Source organism: Triticum aestivum, chromosome 4A (assembly GCF_018294505.1).
Source record: "Triticum aestivum cultivar Chinese Spring chromosome 4A, IWGSC CS RefSeq v2.1, whole genome shotgun sequence".
Classification (NCBI taxonomy): domain Eukaryota; kingdom Viridiplantae; phylum Streptophyta; class Magnoliopsida; order Poales; family Poaceae; genus Triticum; species Triticum aestivum.
The window spans coordinates 106848935-106872791 of NC_057803.1; the positions used below are offsets into that span (position 1 = coordinate 106848935).

A 23857-nucleotide genomic window follows, 5' to 3' on the forward strand; every position below is an offset into this window, starting at 1 on the left:
AATTTGCTACATCCGTGATGGGTGGGGGTGCGAAGACGGGTTGCGACCGGCGGCCACAGGAAAAAGCTACAACAGTATTCTAGAGCTGCAATGGCGATGCACGGGAGCTGCAACCGTGGTTTTGTTTTGCTACTACGGGCGACCAATTTGCTGCATCGGTGACAGCGAGACGACATGGCCGCCGGCATGGCGTGCCGCAACCAGGCAAGGGGAGCTGCAAACCATGGCCACAAGAGCTGGAACCGCAACCCAGCGGAACTGCAACAGCGGTCCAGTGGAGCTGCAAGGCGACCCCCCTGTAGCTGGGATGTTGCAACCGTTGTTCAGCGAGCTGGAACCGCGGTGCAGTGGAGCTGCAAGGGGGGGGGAGGGCAACCTCTTGATTTTTGGGATGATGCACACGTGGACCGGCGGAGCGAGATCGGTGCTGGAACTAGTCCGATGGAGCGCCGGCGACGCTACTCCCCAAAGTTGCGGTGGTCACCACCGGCAGTGTGGGAACTTTCTATCAAGGATGCTGGAAACGTCCGGTGAAAAAGTTGCAACCACTCGACGGCGATGGGAGCGCGGCGGCGCAGGGGCAAGCGCAGAGTCATGACTGGTCAGTGAGGGGAGGAAGTAGGAGATTTAGGGGAGCTGTCGAGAAGAAGAAGACGACTGCACGAGGGGGCCAGGGAAGGAATCATGCGGTATAGACGTGTGCATCGTGCGGCCAGGGGCTGACCGGCCGAACGATTCGGCCGGCGCACCGGCGCCTATTGGTGCCCTTTCCTTTGACGCGTTGCTAGTTGTTGCTGTTCCCACACCACCGCCCACTACACATGTTCGACGAAATTCCCCCGCGAGTTCTCCACTAAGATTCGCCCGCATCTTCTTCGATTCCTTCCTCAGTTTGTCTCGGAATCCGCCAAGATCGGAGGTCTCGCCGGAACACGGCCCTGGCCGTACCGACCCCGGCTGGATCTGCGGGCTCAAGAGTTATTGATGGTTCTTGGGATCCAGAGGGTGTGGCGGAGGAGTTGTCGGCGATGAGCAGGCTGGCGTCGGAGCTCCACCGGTTGCGGCGGTCGCCATGGGAGGTGCTGTGCTCCGCGCTGGTATCATGCGGCCTGGTTCTCTTCTCGCAGCTCGCCGTGGCCATAGTGCCCCGCCTCCTCCCATCCATCTCCCTCCTCGCCATGCTCCCTGTCGCAGGTCAGTGCGTGCTTGCTTTCCTTTCCTGTGCCTCTTTTAGTGCAATTTTGACCTTGCTTCGGTTGCGTGCTGCACAGGTTTGGTATTCCTGGCGGCTATTCTGGTGGGCAGGTTCTGGAGGAGGTTCATCAGAGTGGCCGCGTCGGCCCCGCTATTCGTGCTGTTCAACGTGCTATTTTTGTGGGGCGTCTACCTATTCGTCATCCGGAGAGGTGAAATCCCCGTGCATTACATCTGTTTGGACTTTGCAGAGTGTGCGTATGTCTTTAGTGTTTGAAATTGCATATTATGTGTGTCTCCTTTTCCTTTTTTAATAGAGATAAGCATTCATTATTATAGCTCAGTGCACTGGTGGAATGCCATTTGGACGGTGTTTATTGCTTTAGATATATGCTATATTTGTGGATGGAGCTAAGAGCCGTTCCTGATGTATTGCAATTCTAGAGCATAGTTCTATTTAAATAAATATGGTAATACCTGACATTTTGTTATGATTTGGGATGGAATTGTAGATCAGGACATCAGGTGCCATAATTTTTCTAGGATCCCAGCATGTAGTTTATACTCGCCTCCTCGCATTATGCATAACTTGTTTGAAAAAATTTATGCCACTTTGGAGCAGGGTGTAGTTAAATAAGTGTATAGAGCTTCTGATAGTTTTCTAACTATACTCTAGAATATCCTTGTTCTATAACTAGCCTTATGTTTTGTAGATACCTCTTCTCTACTAGACATGCTAATTAATGCTGAGTGTGCACTGCTTCTGTGGGGACTTTACAGGTTAGCTACTCCTCTGGAACATAATTTTTGCGATGCACTTACCGATCTCTAAGCTCTATTTAGTCACTAAGGAAATTGTTCATTGTAAACCTTAAACTATGGTTCTCGTTCCAAGATGGACTCTGAACTTTCAAACATTGAAAGTGGAACTTTGAACTTTCTAATCCTGATCCTAACCTTGAGCTTATACTTATTCGGCACACCAGGAAAAAGGGTGTGGTGGGGGAGATGATGGTGAGGAGAAATAGAGACATGAGTGGAATGGGGCCGGCGATGGAGATGGACACTGGCAAGGAAGGGAAAACAGCTAGGGGAAGGGAGGTTGTTAAGCTTCATGCACCAGCCAACGCAACCAAAAGTCTGAACTAATGGAAAGGCTAGGCAATCCACATATACACTTCAACACCCACTCTCACGTGTGACGCGGAAAGAGAGGCCTATACGTGGACACAAAGGCGGGAACAACAATTTTTGGATAAATTGCAAAAGCCAGGACTTGAACTCAAGACCTTGGGCCATACCATGTTAAGCTTCATGCACTAGCCAACACAATCAAAAGTCTGAACTGATGGAAAGGGCTAGGCAATCCACATATACACTTCAACGGTTGCATCGGAGGTAGCTCGGCGATGAGAGAGAAATGGGAGTGAATTTGGGGAGGGCTAGGAATGTCAGTGACAAGAGTGTGCGAGGATATGAGTTTTTGATTGTGAATTTGTGATCGCTCTTTTCGTGTTATGTGGGGTGAACCTCGAGGCAAGGATTTGTCGTTGTTGGCCCGATCTTTCACGGCACGAACCTCCATCGCAGCAGGTTTACGAAGATGTTTGCAAGTCCCACGGAAACAACACGCCAACCCTTCGATCTAAAGGAATAACGTGGACGAACCGTATAGGCTCAGCTTGTAAACGCGTTGCAGGAACTCACATGCCAGTAGAGATTTTGACAAGATATCTCTAAACACGATGTCCTTCAAGCTTAAGAAATCCCAAATAATTAGAATCCTCACGCTGATCCTCTCTTTGCTGGGCAGGAATAAAAACGTAAAAGATCTAGATTTGACCCTGACGTAGCAAGTAGTACTGTAAATAAACTCTTCAGTCGTAGATTCCTTATCATGCACAACATAGGCTGTCTTCTCTGGTTTAAACCGATGGAAATTATTATCCATCAACGTGACTCACCAATGCATCATGTTCCTCATGCATGCATGGTTGTACGCACATAAATGGAAGTACCACAAAATGCCTACTTGTAATTTCCATTAATTCTTATGTGTCCTTCTCCTCTTCCAGATCAAAACGTATGTACTTTGGTACACGTACTTCTCCTGTTTTCAAGCTTGGCGTAACAGTAACGTCAACAATAATTATAGGTTCACCTTGAACACCACGCGTAGCATATTCAGTCATGTGTGTAGACGTGGCCGTATCATCGTGGGTGTGTCAAAGTTAAACAAGCTTCAAGGTCCAAGGGTCGGGCTAGGATTATAAGATAAGGGTTCAGATTTTGGAGATTGGAAGTTCGAGGTTCATCTTGGACTCCATAATGAAGTTCAGGCTTTAAAACAACAACAACAAAAGTCCATTTGGACATACTCCGCTTAACATTTATTGGCCTTAGCATACAACTGCCTCTGGGATTAGGGGTTTAGTTTGATTTTTTTATTGCAGGATTCTTTCTGGTGATCCTGGCATTGTTGCATACGAATCTTCATTTTTGGAAGAGGCTGGCTGCAAGGATTTCGTGGATGCTATATGCTCGAGTGAGGTGTTGAGAAAGTAGAGTTTTCAATGAAGTTGTTATATTAAGTTGCTAACCTGAAATCTGGACGTCGTGCATTAACATGCTGAATCTTTTGTACTTTTGGTGTAGAAGTACCCATCACTCTCAAGGGTGAGGCATTGTAACTGTTGCAAAGCAAATGTTAGAGGTTATGACCACCATTGCCCTGCATTTGGTAATTGCATAGGTACTATATTGCATTTTTTTAGTTTTGCTTCTGTTTTTGCATTATAGATAGATGCACACTTTAACCTGCATACCGTGTTTTGCAGGACAGAAAAATCATAGGCTATTTATGTCACTTTTGACAGGATTTGTTGTTGCTGAATCGACATATATAATGTGTTCAACTAAATGTATGTGGCTTTTTATCTCCTTCACGTCTGAAATAAATTAACTGTTTCCCGGGATAGCTGGTCTACATGCTTTCACAGCTGGAAATGTCTTTTTTTCTAATTAAAGACATTGTACATACATTTACTCTTTTTGGACTTTCACGTTTCTTATATCCAAATAGTATTTGCAATCATGGATTTCGCTGCATCTGTAACTGTTTTTATTCTATTTTACAGATATAACTAGATGCATAACCTCAGGAACTTTAAGAACTGAGGTATCTCTTTCCATCATCTTATTTTGCATACCTTGCCAAGTGATATTATGATTACATTGTCAAGCCAATTGATCTTTTGTTCCTTGCATGAAAGGTCTCATACATTGATCAGGTTTGGCTTATGCCCAAACGTAGAACATGGAAAGCATTTTTTTAGCAAAATCTGGGTGGCCCCAGTGTTTTGGCTAAGTTTTGTTCCGAAAATAGTATTAGAGTAGAAAACCCAAAACTTTTGCATCAAACTAGATGTTAGCAAAATTTGGTCAAAGTTAGGCAAGGCAAACTCTGTTTTTCAAAGGCACAAAACCAACAGCTCATGTTAACACGCAATGGTTGTCTTGTACTCCCCCCCTCCGCGCCCTTGTAGCTCTCGCTCACGCCCTAGGTGTACGTGCTTGCGACGCTACCCCTGTAACCGCTACCTTTTTCTACCTCCTATCTATGCAATGATACGCAAAGCTTTTGCGTATTCGCGAAAAAAATAAGTGTCGTGGTTTTAGTTGATATTTGAACTAAAACCACGACACTTACTTTGGAACAGAGGGAGTAGGCATCATGGGATTTATGATTTTCAACCAATGCTGGTCTATCTTAGTAGATTCAGATATTTAGGCACAATAAGTGCATCTGTAGTCTAGTTCGGTATGATTTTCCAGAGAACGTGTAATTCAGAGTGTTTTGAAAAACCCTGTCATATTTTAATTACAGAACATTCTTTTCAGTTTTTCCCCTATGATTCATTTGTTTGATTTGGCCATCAGATAGCATCATTGTATGTAAGGATCACTGCATGATACTTAATTTGGGCAATTTTACAGAATCATTTATCTCTAAACATGGTGATCGGCACAATGCTCTTCTCAGTCCTCCAAGTGGTATGGCAGGTTCGTTGTTAACCTCTTGGAAGCCACATTGACCATAGTTTTTGCTTCTGTAACCATTTACCTCTGCACATGAATGAGCTGTATTATTTGGAAGGAGAAAAAGCATCTCATGTGTCTGAACCGTGGCAATATTCGCTTATGAGATAGAGTTGTCTGCATGCAATCAACAATTTATCTGACAAGATAATCAGAATATATTTTTTGGATAGAATTGAGGGTAATGGCTCAACAGATCATGCTTCATGAATTACGGACAGAAAAGGAACACAAACAATGTACTGTACACTGCAGAGGTTTACAACTAGTGATATACGGTGTCATGGTTTTTCATGTCTCAACTGTACTGAAAGTGCCAACATTTATAAAATTGTATTCAGCTATGCCGATCCTGATATAGATGCACACTGAAAGCATGCAACTAGAAATACTAGTTTGCTCTCTCTAATCTCAGTCACTGGCCGCTTTTTCTATGATTGACCAAGTGTCTTAAATATGTCAGCTGGTGGATCTTTTTATTTTTGGCACAGCTTGAAATCCAGCCTTTCCCTACATTTCTGGAAACAGCCTCTTACAGAAATGTAGGGAAAGGCTGCGTACAATAGACCCAAAGTGGTCGGACCCTTCCCCAGACCCTGCGCAAGCGGGAGCTACATGCACTGGGGCTGCCCTTGAAATCTATCTTCCTATGCAAGGCCATGACTGCACTTGTGTTGCTGTGAGCCTTTGTCTAGACCAAATGTGCTGATTATGACTTTTTATGATCCATGTTGTTTCTCCTAAGTCTTGGGGTATGAATTTTGCTGCTCCTTGCCAGGTTGTGTTCCTGATATGGCATGTGTACGGCATCTGCTTCAACATCAGGACGGATGAGTGGGTAATGTCAAATTTCCCATGCTTTGGACTCTTTCTTCACCAATTGCAGGTCGTCTTCTCGTTTGCTGTTTCTTATAGCTAAGAGGTGAGATTTATCCAGATAAACTGGAAGAAATATCCTGAATTCCAAATGAAGGAACAGCCTCAGTCAGGTGCTTTACCAGTATAAACATTACCGCTGACTGATTAATTCCTCTTGTTGCTTTTTAAATTATGGTACATGTTTGACCTTCTTTTTCCAAACCACAAATGCAGATTTTGAAGTCAAGTTTGTCAACCCATACGACAAAGGCATGCTTTGTAACATTAGGGAGTTCCTGAAGCCGAAATAATACAAGTATAATCTAAAACGCACCGAGACCGGAGAACACCCACTCAAGATCCCTGAAGATATTTTTTGCCTGTTACTGTACCACTGATTCATATTCATTGGTTTGTGTATCATTTGGACTGTGGCAGTTCAGAGTCTGCCTTAATACGAGCAATTAACATTTTTTGAAAATCCTCGTTGAACGCTATCTGCATGCTGATGAATGCCGTGTCGCTGCAAATGTGATTTGGGCAGCCGCACAAGTATGGTGGTTCATCTGTATGGCAATCAGGTTATATTACTGCAAATGCTAATATTACATCTCATTGTTTTGAGCGCTACACCTTTGAGCAGGTCGTTCTGTTCCTTAGTTTCAAAATAAGTGTTGCGGTTTTAGTTTAAATTTGACAAAGGTTTACTGCATAATTTTTGCTGCCCCACTAGGCACTAGCGATAGGCAATGCAGTGGAAACTGAGATACATGGAATTATGCAAGGAATGGTGTTGGCTATACAACATTTCACTCATTGTCCAATCTGTTTCAGGCCTTATCTTGTCTATCAGGAACAGACTTGATCGTTCTGCCTATGGTCATCTCGTGGCTGAAATCAAGAAGTTGATGAGAGACAGGGAGTTTATTCCTCAGATGTTGATTAGGGATCGAAATAGAATTGCCGACCGTTTGGCAAACTTAGTCGTATAGAGTGTATCACGACTATGTGGATGCACGTAGGATCATCACGTATTGAAGATCTTTTGCCTCTTGAGTGTAATTCTCTCACTATGGAATGAAACTTCTTTCCCCTCGCGCGCAAAAAAGAAAGAAAGATAACGACGTGTCCAAAAGAAAAAAAGAGAAGACAACAACGTGCCCGAAATGACAAGGACGTGCTGCTTATCCGCCATGGCCCATGGGTAGCCGCCAGTCGGTTTAAGAAAGTGCGTTGCCGTGCGGGGAAAGCACACTCCGGACCTCTCAGCTTGCATTTGGGGATGTCTATGTTGTGTGCATCCACGCCGCATTGTGCCAAGCGTCGTCGTCTTAACCCGCCCTCTCCTCTCATGAAATCTGAACTTCCAAGTCTAACTTCTTTTTGAAAATGTAAACGGTGAAGTGAAATTTTCAAACGGGCTAGGGAAGGGGGACTCGGGGTCGTTCGCGGCAGCGCTGGTGTGTTTCCACCTTTTGGGCTCCATTTCCATTTTCTGTACCCTTTTTTTTATTGAACATTTTTTGTTGCCTTTCCTCTTGAGGAGTGTAGTGCTAGCTCTGATTCCGAAACGGAGGAGATAAAGATGTCGAGGTGTATTCCAAGCGTCCAATCATTCGTAGTTGGAAAAGAAGGGCCGAGAGAAAATAAAGGAAAGGAATTGTAACCAGATGACCGCAAGCAGCACTGAAGAAAGGGTCGTCAGGACAAGAAAGCGACCTAGGGAAACAAAGCTCAGTTTTTTCCCCCAGGAAAACACAGCACCAAGCGGAAGAGTCAATCACGCACGACGTACCCGATCGCTTTGATTTGATCGTCCTTAGCGACCACTAACCCGCATGGTGTAGTTGGTGAAACCATCCCTAGCCCCCACCGCCGAGCACCGTCCCCTCATAAAAAAATCTGTAACCATGTTTCATCCTGTTGACGGAGTTGATATTGAGAACTTATACATCGGGGAGCAACAACTGAGGGCGGGCTCCTTTGATTCAATAGGATTTTCCTAGGGTTAGAATCTTTATAAAGGAATTCTATGTTGGTCATTTGATTCATCGGACTGAATCCTATAGGAATTCTTTCGAAGGAATCATGTGTACGCTCTGTTGGAAATCTAGCATCCAGTACCCTCTTTTTACAATCTCTTTTTTTTTGTGTGTGTGACATCAACCATTCTATGCTCCCCCGATCCAAAATAAGTATCGCAGTTTTGAACTAAGGTTGAACTTGTCGCAACTTTGAATTGAGGTTGAACTCACTATTTGAATCGGAGGGAGTAAGATTCAAGTGGGCAATGTCACTTCAATCCTGTAATTTTTTTTTCTATCCCTACATTTTGAGAATCATGCAAATCAAAGAGATGTGAACGTGGCATTATGATAGTTGATAGGTTCCAGGCTTCCAGCAACAGATATTCCATAACTTCGACGAGCAGCAAGGCAAATCATTCGAGCTCTATTTTCACAAGGGAACTTTGCTCCAAAGTCCATCACCGAAAGCAATCGCTTCAACGAAGTTATAATTGATCAAAGGAAACCACCTACCAGGACGTCCTTAATGCCAACAACTAGCAACAAACTTCTCCAGCGAACAAGGAGATCTAGATCTGAGAAACGGAACAATTTTTCATCATAGCAGGTAGATGACAGATGTGACATGCAGTACACTGCCAACAGGTATACTAACAACAACCGGGGGAAGTAGCACCAAGCGGCCGACAATATGCACAGGTCTCTAGTACTATCAGGTACTATGAAGGAACATCAGCTCAGATTATGTATTCAACTATAACCAACCCGTAGATGCCGCATTTGGTTCCAAACAAATAGAATTACATATATATAAGAGACCAAAAGGTTTGATCCAGAGACAGGGGACACAACAACTGATGCTGGACACAGCCCCGAGGAGTAAGACCACAAATACAGAACAAAATTCACAGCAACTGTAAGGATTTGAACAAAGAATAGCTCAGTAAGTGGGGTAGTAATACCCTGTATTCGCCATTGGCGCGTTTGGCATCCCGTATGGCATGGCTGGGTTTGAGCCGAAGCCGTTGTTGTAGGTCCGATCGAGCTTGGCCAAGCTCGACGGCCCCTGCATGCCATCCCGTTGGTACTGCTGCCACATCATCTGCTCCTGTGTCAAGAACTGCTGCTTCTTCTCCATCTCAGCCATCTGCACATAGGATGGTGGTGCAAAGGTAAGGGATGCCGCGAAAGGATCTCCACCAACGTTCTGCATCGAACCGTCTGGAGCTGGAAGAGCCAGCATCTGTGTCTTCTGTCCAGGCGCAGGTAGGGCAACACTGCTGGAGCTCCCACTTGTCGCCTGTGCGTTGACATGCTGACGCACAACACCTTGGTCGTACATACCATTCAGTAGCAGATTATCCATACCACCTGTCATTACAGCCTTCTGCTTGGACAAGTTGCTAGCCGTCTCCACAAGGGCGAGTTCCCAATCGGCCTTACCGGGCTCAGCCGCAGGATTCTGCCACGCAGAAGTCACTTCGTTGCCACCATTGGAAGGGAAGGCCTCCCATGACCCATTGCTACCACCAGCAGCAGGTGGTCCTTGGAAGAGGGCCAGAGCAAGCCTATTACCTTGCTCGTCTGCACTCACAGTGTCTTCTCTAAGATCCACCAGATCACCCTGGGGCTGCGGCGGGGGCTCTGGCTTCACCTCTTCCTCCACCTTCTCAGGTTCAGGCTCCTTGTAGTCCTCTGGTGCAGGAAGCGCCTTGATGCTGTTCATGTCCGGCTCTGGCTCTTCCTCCTTGACAGGCTCCGGCTCAGGCTCCTGTGGTGGGCTCTTGGGGCGCTTTGCCCGGTCCCTCATAAACTCCTCCAGTGTCTCCAGTAACTTATCAGTGACCCGCTGCACCTCTGGGTACTCCGATGATCTCGCTACCCCGGTGTCCTTACACCAAGCATAAAATGAGCAAAGCTCATCAATCTGCTTTGCCGCACTGGCATATGCCTCAAAGGCCTTGACACAATCAGCATATTCCATGTCGAAGAACCTGTCCAGCAGCACCGCAAGTACCTCGCAGATATCGGCGTAGAGCTGGAAGCTCTCCCTCGCCATCTGATACAGTGCAACCAGCACCATCCTGCTCTGCTTCGCGCCACCTGTGGGGCGGCAGGCAAGGAACCTGTCAAGCAGCTGCTGCAGGTGGTGCATACGGCTAAGGACCCGCTCCGGCTTCATATCCCTCACAGGGGTAGGTGGCCTCTTGTCATCAGAGTTGGCGCCATTCCTGCTGTCACGGTTATCATCGTACCCTCCATACCCATTCCCTGGAGGGGAGGTGTACGAGGGTGACCGGCGGCCATACGGGTCAGGAGAGCCCCAACGGTCACGCGGGGATGGCCCGTTCAGGCTGGCGCTTCCATTAGCGTTGGAGCCCTGCTTGCGCTCGTGGAGGAGGAACTCGAGGCGCTGGTCGAGGTAGAGCGCATAGGTGCGGACGAAGGCGGAGTGGTCCCACGAGCCAGAGTGGGCCTCGTCACGGAAGTCGGAGAGGTTGAGGAGGCGGGTGCCCCGGCGCGTGGCGTGGAGGAGCTCCCGGTGGAAGAAGGGGTCGCCGTCGGTGAGGAGACGGTGCACGAGCATGAGCGACTTGAGCGCGACGACGTAGTCGCGGGTGCGGGAGAGCCTGCGGGCGCAGCCGGCGACGGCGGCGGCGACGTGGGCGCGGGATCCGGAGGTGAGGTGGAGGATCTCGCGGATGTGGCGCTCCTCGGCCGGCTCGTCGTCGTGGCTGGTGGTCTTGACGATGAGCACGTCGAGCTCCGGCGCGATGTTGCTGGTGACCTTGGCGAGCCCGATGCTGGTCTGGTCCTTGACGGCGCCCAGCGCCTTCCGGATCGTGCTGGACGACATCTCCGCCGCCTAATCCTCCTCCTCACCAACGAACCAACCACCAGCGGCGGCAAGCTGCCGGCCGGTCGCTTGTAGATCTGACCAAAAAGAAGCACTACATGAGCCCCGGAGATTTCATCAAAGCCAGACGCAGATCCTTAAACATTTTGCAGGCCCGCTTTTAATTGGAAACACGTAAAGATATCTACTCTACCGGAGGTCGAGATCCCCGGACCCGAGAGGCGAGATTTGCTCTGGTGGGCCTACCATAAACTCCGCTCTCGATGCTTATCATCATCTAATCTAGACTAGATCGGCTACGTTAGGTAGCTACTCCTACTCCGCAGCCGACGCAGCAGCCGCAGAGGTAGGAACAGAAGCCACCTCCGGCGCAGAGGTAGGAACAGAAGCCACCTCCGGCGCAGAGCTAGGAACAGAAGCCACCTCCGGCGCAGATCCAGGGAGCGAGATCGGACGGAAAAGGGAATACCTTTGCGACAGGCGCAGATCCGGAGCGTCGGGTGCTGGGCTGCGCAGGAGATCTGGGCGGGCGCGGGAGGGAGCAGCTCGGATCCGAGAGCCTCTCCCCTCTCCCTCTCTCTCCCCCGTCTCCCTCGCTGGCCGGGGGAGTTTGACCCGGGCTTTTAGAGGAGGAGGCGGCGGGAGGGAGGGAGGGTAGGCCGGCTGAGGTGGTCTGCGGGGGAGACGAGGCGAGAGGCGGAAGGGGGAAGAAATGGTGTGTGGTGGTGTGTTGGGGGCTCCCGGGCGTTTGGTGCCTTGCTGTTTTCAGATTTTTATTTCGGGCGCGGGAGGAGGCAGGCAAGGAAAGCAGCGAGCTTCGCGTGCCTTCCTTCCGTCCGTCTTGGTCGCGCCGACGCGCACCCTGCCCCTGTGTCGGTCGGCGGCTCGGCGCCTACCCCCGTACTACTTTTTACCTCCTTGCGCCGACGTGGGAGGGCACGAGGTCAATGCGGCGACGCTATGCCAGCCCCGCATACGGTGCGGTGCGGCGGTGATCATGCAAAACGGTGCCAGCTGCCGCCGCGCACGCCGGGGGCGTGACGCCGGAGGGTCGGGTCGCCGTGCCGTTGACGACGGCTTGCGGCCGCGCCCCGTCACGTCCACAGTCCGCACTCTACCGCGCGCGCTGTCGCTGTCGTGGGTAGGGCGATCTGGTGCTTCGGACCGACGGACCATTGATTTGGTTCTCAATGGAGACTGTCCATTTGTGAATGAACAGAGTCAGTAGCTGGTTCGTTCCTCTTTTGCCCAGGACTGTGACTGTTTTCGCTGTCAAGCATTTCTTTCCTTTCGCGCGGTGCACCGTACGCGCAGCGGGCGAGGAGAGAATCTTTGCATGGCTGCATGCCGCTGATGAGAAGCATGTGAATGGATAGTTGTTTTTTTCCGAGTTAAAAGCATCAGGAGTCCTAGAACTTGCTCTCAATGTGATGCTTTAGTCCTACAACTTGAATTTGACCCTATCCAATCCCTCAACTTGCATAAGATGTGCAAATTTGGTCCTGACGAATCAGAGAGCGCCATGTGGATGTGTGGGTGCATACCCGGTCAGCGCGTGCTCTTTTGCAAAGAGGCCCCTGGCATTGCTGTGAATCAACCCGCACAGATGAGCACTTATCTGATTCTCATGTTATGGTGCATACCCGGTCAACCCGTACTCAAGGACATGGTGCTGAAGCTGTCGGGCACGCAGAGGCAGGGGGTGCCGAATCGGGGCGGCTCGCCGCCGCCGAAGGGCCGGATGACGTCGTTGTACCGGAGCGGGTACTACTGGCCGGGCGTGGTGCAGGACGACATGGCGATGCCGCCGGCCACGTACCTGGGCCACGGCGCCGGGGACGGGGGCGGCATGGCGGCGTCGAGCGCGAGCTCCACGCCGGCGTGGGAGCGGCCGCCCAACGGGGGACAGGGCGAGGCGGCGTTGCGGGAGTGGGTGGCGCAGGTGGAGCCCGGGGTGCAGATCACATTCGTGTCGCTGGCGGGCGGCGCCGGCAACGACCTGAAGCGCATCCGATTCAGCCGGGAGATGTACTACAAGTGGCAGGCTGTGACTGTCACTGCATGCAGGTGTACCATGTTCATGTTGACAACCATTTACAATGCTTGACTTGAGTATGTTTAGTCCTCATTTTCTCTGCATGCAGAACATGTTGTTTCAGTAGTAATGCTCTTTTATTTATATGTCCATTTGTTTATTTATTTATTATGCAGTGCTAATAGGCATACAACTAACATGGCAATATCCTAGCACTGCAACAATCACCAATGTACACAGATCAGTAATAATCTTATAGACTAATAACAAGACCGGTACAGTTCTGTGCATCAAAGAAATGTGCTACATACAGGCATACAGTAAATATGATGAATCCACCAGAAATCATAAGCACATACCACATGTACAACTGCTACCCAAATGAACTAAGGCAAGGGACATAAACACCACGAGCCCGCAAACTGGATGCACCCCTGTCACGCGGTTTTCTTAACAGTAATCTTGATAAAATGTGAAGAGAAGTGATCTAAAACATGACCAGACTCGGTGTCAAACCTTGATACTGGGAGGATTAAGAGATTACTGTTTGTAGAGGGTTGGATCAAAATGTGATCTGAGGTTTGACGTGGTCTTAGATCACTCCTCTTCACATTTGCCAAGGGTTGTAATAATACCAACCAAGACACACTGGGAGCCTGATTCACAACAACGCTAGGGGCCTTTTTGCAAAAGAGCACGCGCTGACCGGGTATGCACCCACACGTTCACATGGCGCTCTCTGATTTGTCAGGACCAAATTTGCATATCTTATGCAAGTTGAGGGACTGGGTAGGGTCAAATTTCAAGTTGTAGGACTAAAGCATCACATTGAGAGCAAGTTCTAGGACTCCTCGTGCTTTTAACTTTTTTTTCTTTCCGATTCACATGTCATTCTGTTGACTGTTCTGGTAGTGGAGTGGTTACGCGTGCTATTATTGCGCTCGCCTTGCCACCACCGTGATACAGCTCGCTCAAACGCGGATGATCTTTATTTATTTATATTTATAGTAATAAACGCGGCTTCTAGTTCTCTTGAATACTCAAAATCTGCAGGCAATTACCTGGCTTGAGATGCGCCACAACCAAGACGGCGGACGGCCGGGCCTCGCGTTTCCCTGCTGTACCCAGACTGCAATGCAAAGACGGAGTCCACCCAGGTGTGATGGCTCATGGCTGGCAACCCAAATGGTTCCATGTAGGAGTAGTATGTATTGTACGCCGTACGCGTGTGACACGGCCAGAGTCTATGTGCACCGAGCAGCCGCCGTTTTGGTCCCCTGAATTGGACGCATTCTGCGTCAAACAACCGCGCGACGCATGCACGGAAACCCCGACTGGGCCGGCCCAATAGTGGGCGCGCCTGTTTGCTTGTACAGTAGCGCTGCGATGTTCGTCTCAAAAGAAAAAGTAGCGAAAATAAAGGGCGCTTCTGCCAGGATTCGACCTCTTGACCTCCAACTCGCGTTCAAAAGGAGCTACCCAGTAGACCTATCAAGTGTTGGTTGTAAAAACGTGAAGCGTGCTGGTATAAGAACTAATACCAATGAAGAATCTGGACAGTTTTTTTAAAAAAAAACCAAACTTTCCTTTAAATAGTTATTTTTTAACAAACGAGCAATGTTTCAAAATACGATAGATTTTTTAACAACTCGGACATATTTTCAAATTTCAGAAAATAAAACAAAAGACGTGAACATTTTCGACAGATTTTTTTAAAAAATTCCTGAATTTTTTTCGAAAACCTGAACCTTTATAGAATCTTGAGAACAAAAGTTTGATAATGGGAACAATTTTTCAAAAGCGCAAACTTTTTTGAACGTACGATTACACAAACAAATTTTTGAACCGGAATTAGTTACTGTAGTGAACAACATTTTGAACGTACGATTACGCAAACAAATTTTCTGAAAACGAGCAAAATTTGAGTTTCTCAATCATTTATGGAATTTGTGACATTTCCTTAAAGCACAAACATTTTCTGAATCTTGAGAACAAATTTTGAAACGGAGAACAAATTTGGAAGCGTGAACAATTTTTTAAAGCACAAAACATTTTTGAATCTTCAGAACAATTTTGAAAAATCCCGAACAAATTAGCGCGAACAATTTTTTAAAGCACGAACATTTTTTGAATCTTGAGAACAATTTTTGAAGTGTGAACAATTTTTTAAAGCACACACATTTTTTATTCTTGAGAACAATTTTGAAAAATCCCAAACAAATTTGGAAGAGCAAACAAGTTTTTAAAGCACAAACATTTTTTAATCTTGAGAACAATTTTGTAAAATCCCGAACAAATTTGGAAGAGCGAACAATTTTCTAAAGCACAAACATTTTTTGAATCTTGAGAACAATTTTGAAAAATCCCGAACAAATTTGGAAGAGCGAACAATTTTTTAAATCACGAACATTTTTTGAATCTTGAGAACAAAATTTGAAATAGAGAACAATTTTGAAAAATCCCGAACAAATTTGGAAGCGCGAATATTTTATGAAAACGTAAACATCTTATGAAATCTGGTACATTTTCTGCATTTCGAAAGTTTTGAACTTTTTTGTGTAACGAGAACAAATTTTGAATTTTGAGAACATTTTTCGAAAACTGAACTTTTTATAAAAAATACAATTTTTTTGAATATTTTGAATTTATTTTGAAGAAAAGATAAGAAATAGAAAGAAAACAAAAAAGTCAGGAACATTTTTCGAAGTTGTGAACAAAATTTTGAAAATGCGAACACTATTTCAAAAATATGAACAAATTTTGACAAAAAGAACATTCTTGAAAATTCTAAACCATATTTGAAGTTTTTGAAAAGCTTTAAAAGAAAAAGGAAAAAAAATAAAAAGAAAAAACAAAGAAAACGAGAAAAAAGAAATAACAGAATAAGATTGTGAAGAAAAACCAGAAAGAACCAGTAGAAGGAACTGTTTTTAAGTTTTATCGTCGCTTTCAGTTTCTTTAAGTTTAGTTTTGTTGTTCATTTACATCCATGAGTCGGTCGCGATGGCTACCGCGGGGTGTACCTCTACAGGAGGTGTTAGTTCGATCCCTGTTTCGACCATTTTTCATGGTTTTTTAATATCGCGAAGCGAAACCAGTTAAATGGGCCGGCCCAAGGTGAGCTGCGCCCTGTGCGAGGCGGCGACTACTTGCCGCAGTAAGCGGCGAATAGGAAATTCCCCCTGAATTGTCGTGTCTATCCCGACGGGCGTATCTCATTAACCTCGCCTTACGAGTTGTCATGGTAACGACCTGTTTTTTTTTTTGGGAGAGGGGATGTAGCTGGAGTGCGCTGTAAATGGGCGTTTATGATTATGCATCAACGCATAGCAGCGTGATTGGTAATTAACGACGTTGGCAAGAAGCGCTGGGCGATGGACCAATGGATGATGGCAGGAATTTTGGATGCTCTCCTTTCTATCTAAAATCAAGAGAGGACAATTTTTCAGGTAAAGATGAGGAGGCATCGTGTTCTTTGGTGAAGAGGTGAAGCTAATTTAGTTTAGTGGGGGCGAAAAGCAGGCCTTGGCACTGGATCACCGGAAGGAATGGCATCCCTAACTCTTAGTCAGCAAGTAAAATGCATCCGTTCCATCAAGAGATGCTGAACTTTTTTAGTGTCCGAACGCAGCTTGAAGATCCTTCGCTCTAGATTCAGGTACGCGTGAATTGTCTGCGCATCAAGAGTCAACTTCTCTGGCGTGCGGATTGCTTGCCTTTCCGTTCAGTTCTATTTCATCCATCTTATAATATAAAAGAATTTTTCACACTATACTAGTGTTAAAAATACTCTTATATTATGGAATGAAGGAAGTACTAAGCTGGTAGTGTGCGTTAGCACAGTTTCTTCAGTGTAATTTCACAGTGATTGTTAGAAGGGAAAGAGAGGATTGATGAAATAGTTGTTGTATTGCTTGAGCCTCGTGAGCATATATATGTCAGATTTCGGGTTCCGGCAGACCCTTGAGGTTCGAACACTGGGGTGCGCGCGGAGATTTCGCCTCCTACCTACCTGCACCCCTTCGCCTCGCTAAGATCTAAGCTATGGGAAGAACAACACGAGAGACACATGGTTTATACTGGTTCGGGCCACAGTTGTGGTGTAATACCCTACTCCAGTGTGTGGCGTGGTGGATTGCCTCTTGGGCTGATGATGAACAATACAAGGAAGAACAACCTCGCGAGGGTCTGTTCTTGGTCGGGGCGATGAACTGCTGGGAGGAGTTCAGTCAGCCTTCTCTCTCTCTCTCTCCGATTGTCGATGCCCCCCTTCCCTGGGGGTGGCTAGTCCTATTTATAGAGGCCCTGGTCCTCTTCCCAAATATCGAGCGAGAAGGGAGCCAACAATGGCGGGCTAATTTGAAGGGGCACAGCTAGTACCAGCTATCCTGACAAAAATAGTCTTCGCCTGCACAAAACTCTGGTGATGACGCCGTCTTGGGCTCCACAATGACCTCCGTCTTGCAGTCCTCCTGATCCTGGTCTTGTTGCACCGAAATGGCAACCTTTGCCTGATGCCTCGGTACTCCGCGGCTGCGCTTGCCCCTTTGCACCAAAGAGGAAAGAAGGACACTGCGCGGGCTGGCACCTGCCTGGCACCCTTGGTTGTCATGGCTTGCGTCACGGGCATCTCGTGAGATACCCCGCCTTGATCTCTCCGCCTCCTCGCGAGCCAGCCTGATGAGGCCGCGCCTGAGGAAGCTCCGCGTTGTCCGCCCCGTGAGGCTTGGCCCCTCGCGAGGGTCTTGGGTCTGTGTTGATGAAGATGAGCCATGTTGGGCCCCCCTTTGAGCCACGCCGCAGGCCGCAGGCAGGCAAGTCTGGGGACCCCCGTTCTCAGAACGCCGACAGTAGCCCCCGGGCCCAAGGCGCGCCCGGGCTTGGCCGTGCAGGGAGGCGAAAGGGCAAGAGCGAAGCGCCGCGGGCCCTAACAGCCTGCGGTCTTGGGCGCCGCGTGGCGGTTGATTGGACGTGGGCGTCTCCACTTCCCCATGGCGCCTCGGCAACTGCACGGGTTGGACAAGTCCCTGCATGCAAAGCGGGTCATAATTACCTGCGATCGTGGGGGCCGTCGGTTGGCCCTCGCTAGCTATAAGTACGGATCGGCACGCGCCCTTCCAGTTCATCCACCCTTGCTTCTCCTTCTGCTTCATGGCCCTGTCGAGGAGGTTCTCGGCCGCAGAGAAGGGGAAGGCTCGCCAGGTTGAGCCTGCCTCTCCCCCGCCCAAGCGCGACCGAGGGCGCCCTCGCAAACATCCTGTGGCCACCATGGCAGCTCCCCGCGGCCGTGGAGGCGATTTTCAGCACGGCGACGGGCGGATTGTTGCGGCCGGGGGGCGCGCTCCGGTCGCGCGTCCACCTAGGCCGCGCTTTCACGCTGCAGAGGTGCTGCCGGAGTTCGTTGTGTGGTCGGCGGAGCCGACTAGCACCCGGCTTCCGCTTCCTCGCTTCCTCCTCGGCGAGCTCCCGGCCGGCGCCCCGGGCGGCCTCTGGCTTCAGGCCGACGGCTGCTGCAGCCGGGCCTCATGGGCTTCACTGGAGGTCTCCGCAGCCGGGAGCCTGGTCCTGGCCCGCGGTTGGCAGACGTTTGCCCGCGCGCGTGGCTTGAGCCATCGTTGCACCCTGCACTTCAAGTTTGACGGCGATGCCACCCTCTATGTGAGGGTGTTTGGGGAAGATGGTCGCCGCGCAGGGTGCTGCCCCGAGGGCGACGACCGCGGCTGGGAACCCAGCTCCAGCGATGATGGAGAGGACAGCGCTCGCGTGGCTGGCGGCACTCGGGGTTCCCCAAGCTTCTCCGGTTCTTCTTCAGGCGGCGACTCTTCCAGCGGTGGCAGCGGTCAGCCTCCACGCCGCCACATCTTCTTGGGAGGTGGTAGCGTGTCCGCCCGCCGTCGCGCCCCGGTGAAGCGCAAGAGAGAGTCTGCCTGAGCCCCGGAGGCAGCTCGAGTCTTCCCTGCAGGCCGGTGTGAGGCGAGCTGCGCCTGATTTGTTCTTTCTCTTCCTTTTTCCTGCGTAAAAAAGACAGTAGTGTGGAGCCCCTGCGGGGGCGTGTTTGGGTTATTGCTGTTAATCATCGTTTTGCTTTCGTTATCGTGCCTTCCGACTACGTGCCCGCGTGTGGATAGTTCCCGCCCCCCAGCCGTGGGGGGCGACCGACCCAGGCCCTGTGTTCGTGTCGCGATGCCCGTGGGGCACGACTGGAGGGGTGCTCCTGTAATGGACCCAGGTCGTGGACCCTTTGAACGATTAGGACAGAAACACTCGCGAGGGCGCTCGGCTATCCCCCCCTCGCGAGGCCTTACACAAGAGAAATCGAGGCAGGAGAGTGAAAAGTCGAAGAACCACAAGCAAAAGACGGCAACAACTTCAATAAAACTTCGAATGAGAAGGAACAAGCCAACTGCGGAAAGCAAATGAAAGGCCGCGTCTGGCACCTAATCTAGTCTTCGACGTCTTCTCACCAGCGCGGAGCTAAGTGCTGCCACTGAGCGTGGGAGGGAGCCCCAGGGCCTGAGGCCGGCGCTCCTGAGACTCCGGGGCGTGTACAACCCCAACTCATTATTACGTGAGAGTGTCACGGCGGCGAGCTTCACAGGCGTTGGCCTTCTTCACAGGCTCCGGGCCTTTTCCAAAACGCGACAGCTTCACAGGCGTTCGCCTTCTTCACAGGCTCTGGACCTTTTTCAAAACGCGACAGCTTCACAGGCATTCGCCTTCTTCACAGGCTCTGGGCCTTTTCCAAAACACGACAGCTTCACAGGCATTCGCCTTCTTCACAGGCTCTGGGCCTTTTGCAAAACGCGACAACTTCACAGGCATTCGCCTTCTTCACAGGCTCTGGGCCTTTTTAGGGTAGAACCTCCGGAGGTGCTGGATGTTCCATGCGTTCTGGACCGGCACCCCTCCTGAGTCTCCAAGCGCGCGGAGCCGGGCCTGGAAACATGAACAACTTTGAACGGGCCCTCCCACATGGGAGAGAGCTTGTGCAGCCCCTCCCTGGAGAGAACCCGCCTGAGCACGAGGTCTCCTACCTCGAGAGTTCTGGGGCGGATGTTGCGGTAGTGATATCGCCGCAGTGCTTGTTAGTACCTCGCCGCTCGCAGCACGGCTTCTCGGCGACGTTCCTCCCCCAGCACGAGGTCCATCCCCCGTATGGCGTCCTGCTGCGCCTCGTCGAACGCCAGGACCCGCGCGGAGCGACGTCTGACCTTGTGAGGGAGGACCGCTTCAGCTCTGTAGACCAGGAAGAACGGGGTCTCTCCAGTCGGCTTGGTCGCGGTTGTGCGGGTGGACCACAACACGGACTGAAGCTCGTCGTACCAACCTCTGCCGCAGGCCTCCAGCTTCTTCTTGAACATCCTGGTCTTGAGGCCCCTCAGGACCTCTGCGTTGGCTCGCTCGGCCTGGCCGTTGCTTCGGGGGTGCGCCACTGAAGCGTAGCATATCTGCATTCCAAGGTTAGCACAGTATGTTTTGAAGAGGTTACTAGTGAACTGCAAACCGTTGTCCGTGATGATGCGGTTCGGCACCCCGAACCGGCTCACGATGCCCTTGATGAACTTGACCGCGGAACCCGCGGGAATGGTGCGGACAACCTCTACTTCAGCCCACTTGGTGAACTTGTCCACGGCGATGTAGAGGTAGCAGTAGCCCCCTGGCGCCCGAGGAAACGGGCCCAAGATGTCCAGCCCCCAGACTGCGAATGGCCACGAAAGGGGTATAGTCTGCAGGCCTCCTGCTGGCTGATGGATCTGCTTGGTGTGGAACTGGCAGGCCTCACAAGCTTTCACTAGTTCGACGGCGTCATTGAGCGCGGTGGGCCAATAAAACCCACTGCGGAACACCTTGCCGACGAGGGTCCGTGATGATGAATGATGTCCACAGTCTCCGCCGTGTATATCTTTCAGCAATTCCTTCCCTTGCTCCCTGGAGATGCAGCGCAGGGATACATCGTTTGGTCGCTTCCGGTAGAGCTCCCCATCCTTGATGCAGTATGTCGTGGCCTGGCGTGCCACTCGCTCCGCTTCCTCCTCCTTGTTCGGCAGGGTCCCTTTTGTTAAGTAACTCCGGAGCTCTGTGATCCAGCATCCCTCCTGAGGTTCCATCGTCAGGAGCAGGCGTGTTCCTGAGGCCGGGCCACAGGCCGGAGCTCCTGAGGCAGGTGGCTGGGGGAGCTTCTCCCGAGGCTGAGCCGTGTTTGACAATGACGGCAGGGCTAAGGGCTTGAAGAGCTGCTCCTCGAAGACGCCAGGCTCCTGAGGTAACCGCTTGGATGCCTGTTTGGCGATGTCATCGGCCTCCTGATTGGTGCCACGGGGCACATGCTGCAACTCCAACCCCCAGAACTGCTTCTCCATCCCGCGGACCTCCGCAAGGTAGGCCTCCATGTGCTCATCTTTCGGCTCGTACACCTTGTTGGAGAAATTGACAAGGAGCTGCAAATCGCCCTTGATGGTGAGGCGTTTCACCCCCAGGGCAGCTGCGGCCTTCAAGCCCGCTATTAAACCTTCATACTCCGCTATGTTGTTGGAGACCTTTTCACCTTGCTGGAAAGAGAGCTGCACAGCGTAGTAGAGCTTGTACTGAGTTGGCGATATAAGCACCGCCCCAGCCCCAGCGCCATGCCTGGAGAACGCCCCATCGAAGTACATGACCCAGCCTTCTGGCGCCTCGCTTCTCGGGGAGAGGGACCGATCCTCGTCGGCCTTGAGGCCTGGTGCCTCTGTTCATTCTGCCACAAAATCCGCCAACTCTGCTCCCTTGATGACTCTGGTCGTGCTGAATTCGAGCTGAAACGCTTGCAGTTCTATGTTCCACTCAGCGACCCTTCCAGCTGAGTTAGGGCTCTTGAGCACTCTTTCCAGGGGGTATGACGAGACGACCTTGATGGGGTGACCCTGAAAATAGTGCCGTAGCTTGCGCGAGGCCACCAGTAGCGCGAGGAGTTTCTGAGGCATGGGGTACCGTGCCCTCGCATCCCGCAACACCGTGCTGACGAAGTACACCAGGTGCTCGACGAGGTTGGGTGCATCAGTGCTGGAGGCTCCCTTCGGAGACCATGGTGCCTCTTGAGGCGATAAGGCCTCCTGAGGCTGGCCATCTAGGGGAGGGGCCTCTTCCGCCTCCGGTGCACTCCTCTGCGGCGGCTGATCCTCCTCAGCCGCGATGTCGGTTTCTGTGGGCCTTCCTTGTTCCTGTTTTGCCTTGTCCCGAGCTGCTGCTGCGGTTTTGATTCGACGCTCCTCTCTTACCGCCACCAGGGCTGCGCTGGCGGAGTACGGAGTGGCGGCGAGGTAAAGCACCAGGGGCTCTTGAGGGCGCGGAGCCACCATGACCGGCGGGCTGGTCAGGTATCTCTTGAGATCCTGGAACGCCTTGTCGGCCTCTTCAGTCCACTCAAAGGGCCCCTTTTTCTTCATTAGCTGGAAGAAGGGCAGCGCTCGTTCCCCCAACTTGGAGATGAAGCGCCCTAGCGCGGTCACGCACCCAGTGAGCTTCTGCATTTCTCTGAGGATCTTTGGCGGGCTCATGTCTTCCACCGCCTTGACCTTTTTTGGGTTAGCCTGGATGCCTCGGTTGGACACGAGGAAACCCAAGAGCTTGCCCGAGGGGACTCCGAACACACACTTCTCTGGGTTGAGCTGTAGATTCACTGCGTTGAGGCTCGCGAAGGTTTCCTCCAGGTCTTGTATCAGGGTCCTGGCCTCCCGAGACTTTACCACAATGTCATTGACATAAGCTTCAACATTCTTCCTGAGCTGCGGGCCCAAGGCGATGTGCATCAGCCGCTGAAAGGTCGCCCCTGCGTTACGCAGCCCGAATGGCATGCATGTCTAGCAGTACACCCCACACGGGGTTAGGAAGGCTGTCTTTTCGACATCTTCTACCGCCATCTTGATCTGGTGATACCCAGAGAAGGCATCCAAGAAGCATAGGAGGTCGCATTCCGCGGTGGAATCGACGATCTGGTCGATGCGCGGGAGCGGGAACGGATCTTGCGGGCATGCTTTGTTGAGGTTGGTGAAGTCGACACACATGCGCTCCTTCCCTCCCTTCTTTGGCAGAACGACAGGGTTGGCCAACCAATCCAGGTATCGGACCTCGCGAATGACCCCAGCGGCTTCTAATTTGCGGGTCTCTTGGACGATGAAGGCCTGCTTTTCTGTGGACTTCCGCCTGGCCTTCTGCTTCACAGGGCGCATGTTGGGGCACACGTTGAGGTGATGCTCGATTACTCTCCTAGGGATCCCTGCCAACTGGTTAGGCTCCCAAGCGAATACCTTCTTGTTTGCGCGCAGGAACCCGACCAATGCCTCCTCCTGCTCGGGTTCGAGGTTGGCGCCTATGGTGAAAGTGGTGTTGGTGGACCCGTCCTCATCGACGAGTATCTGCTTGGTTTCTGCCTTGTCTTGGGTGAACAACTGTTTCTTCTTGGCGGGCGCAGCCCCCTTGGGCTCGGGGGTCTCCAAGTCGGCGGGTTGTGCTGACGCCACCGTCTTGAAGGCGAGCTCGAGCACCCGCAGCGCGTCTCCGGTGTCCCCGTGCACGGTGAGGACATCGCTGCTCCCGGGCATCTTCATGAGGTTGTACGCCGGGTGCGTCGCGGCCATGAACTGGGCCAACGCTGGGTAGCCGAGGATGGCGTTGTAGGGGAGGCCGATGGGGGCGATGTCGAAGTCGACCAGCTCTGTGCGGAAGTTGTTGTAGGTGCCGAAGGTTACTGGGAGCCGGATCTGTCCCAAGGAGCTGGATGATCCGCCCCCAACGCCTGAGAAGGGCCGGTTG

General features: G+C 50.7%; 2 protein-coding genes across 5 annotated transcripts; one reads left to right on the forward strand and one right to left on the reverse strand.

Moving 5' to 3' along the window:
- Nucleotides 1–709: 709 nt before the first annotated feature.
- Nucleotides 710–6780, forward strand: LOC123085447 (palmitoyltransferase Hip14). Of its 4 annotated transcripts, none has more exons than XM_044507084.1 (11): nucleotides 715–1194; nucleotides 1272–1406; nucleotides 1908–1974; nucleotides 3648–3744; nucleotides 3853–3946; nucleotides 4032–4115; nucleotides 4332–4372; nucleotides 5191–5256; nucleotides 6071–6130; nucleotides 6230–6281; nucleotides 6385–6780. In XM_044507084.1, exons 1-11 carry the CDS (start codon nucleotides 1029–1031, stop codon nucleotides 6459–6461), a joined length of 939 nt encoding a protein of 312 aa, XP_044363019.1. In that variant the 5' UTR covers nucleotides 715–1028; the 3' UTR covers nucleotides 6462–6780. The 4 variants fall into 4 exon arrangements, with proteins under 4 accessions (XP_044363021.1, XP_044363019.1, XP_044363020.1 ...); XM_044507083.1 differs by having other exon boundaries at nucleotides 719–1194; nucleotides 3850–3946; XM_044507086.1 differs by lacking the exon at nucleotides 1908–1974 and having other exon boundaries at nucleotides 710–1194.
- A 2117-nt stretch (nucleotides 6781–8897) lies between these two features.
- On the reverse strand, nucleotides 8898–11813 carry LOC123085449 (putative clathrin assembly protein At2g25430). The gene is made up of 2 exons (XM_044507087.1): nucleotides 11504–11813; nucleotides 8898–11111 (listed from the first exon to the last, which is right to left on the reverse strand). Exon 2 carries the CDS (start codon nucleotides 11032–11034, stop codon nucleotides 9118–9120), a length of 1917 nt encoding a protein of 638 aa, XP_044363022.1. The 5' UTR covers nucleotides 11035–11111; nucleotides 11504–11813; the 3' UTR covers nucleotides 8898–9117.
- Nucleotides 11814–23857: the final 12044 nt, after the last annotated feature.

Bases quoted from the DNA above. Each gene is read 5' to 3' on its own strand.
- LOC123085449 (XM_044507087.1), bottom strand. From the start codon at position 11,034: ATGTCGTCCAGCACGATCCGGAAGGCGCTGGGCGCCGTCAAGGACCAG.
- LOC123085447 (XM_044507083.1), top strand. From the start codon at position 1,029: ATGAGCAGGCTGGCGTCGGAGCTCCACCGGTTGCGGCGGTCGCCATGG. The intron at 3,947-4,031 runs GTACTATATTGC...CGTGTTTTGCAG, and splicing joins TGCATTTGGTAATTGCATAG to GACAGAAAAATCATAGGCTA. The intron at 6,131-6,229 runs GTAATGTCAAAT...AGATTTATCCAG, and splicing joins ACATCAGGACGGATGAGTGG to ATAAACTGGAAGAAATATCC.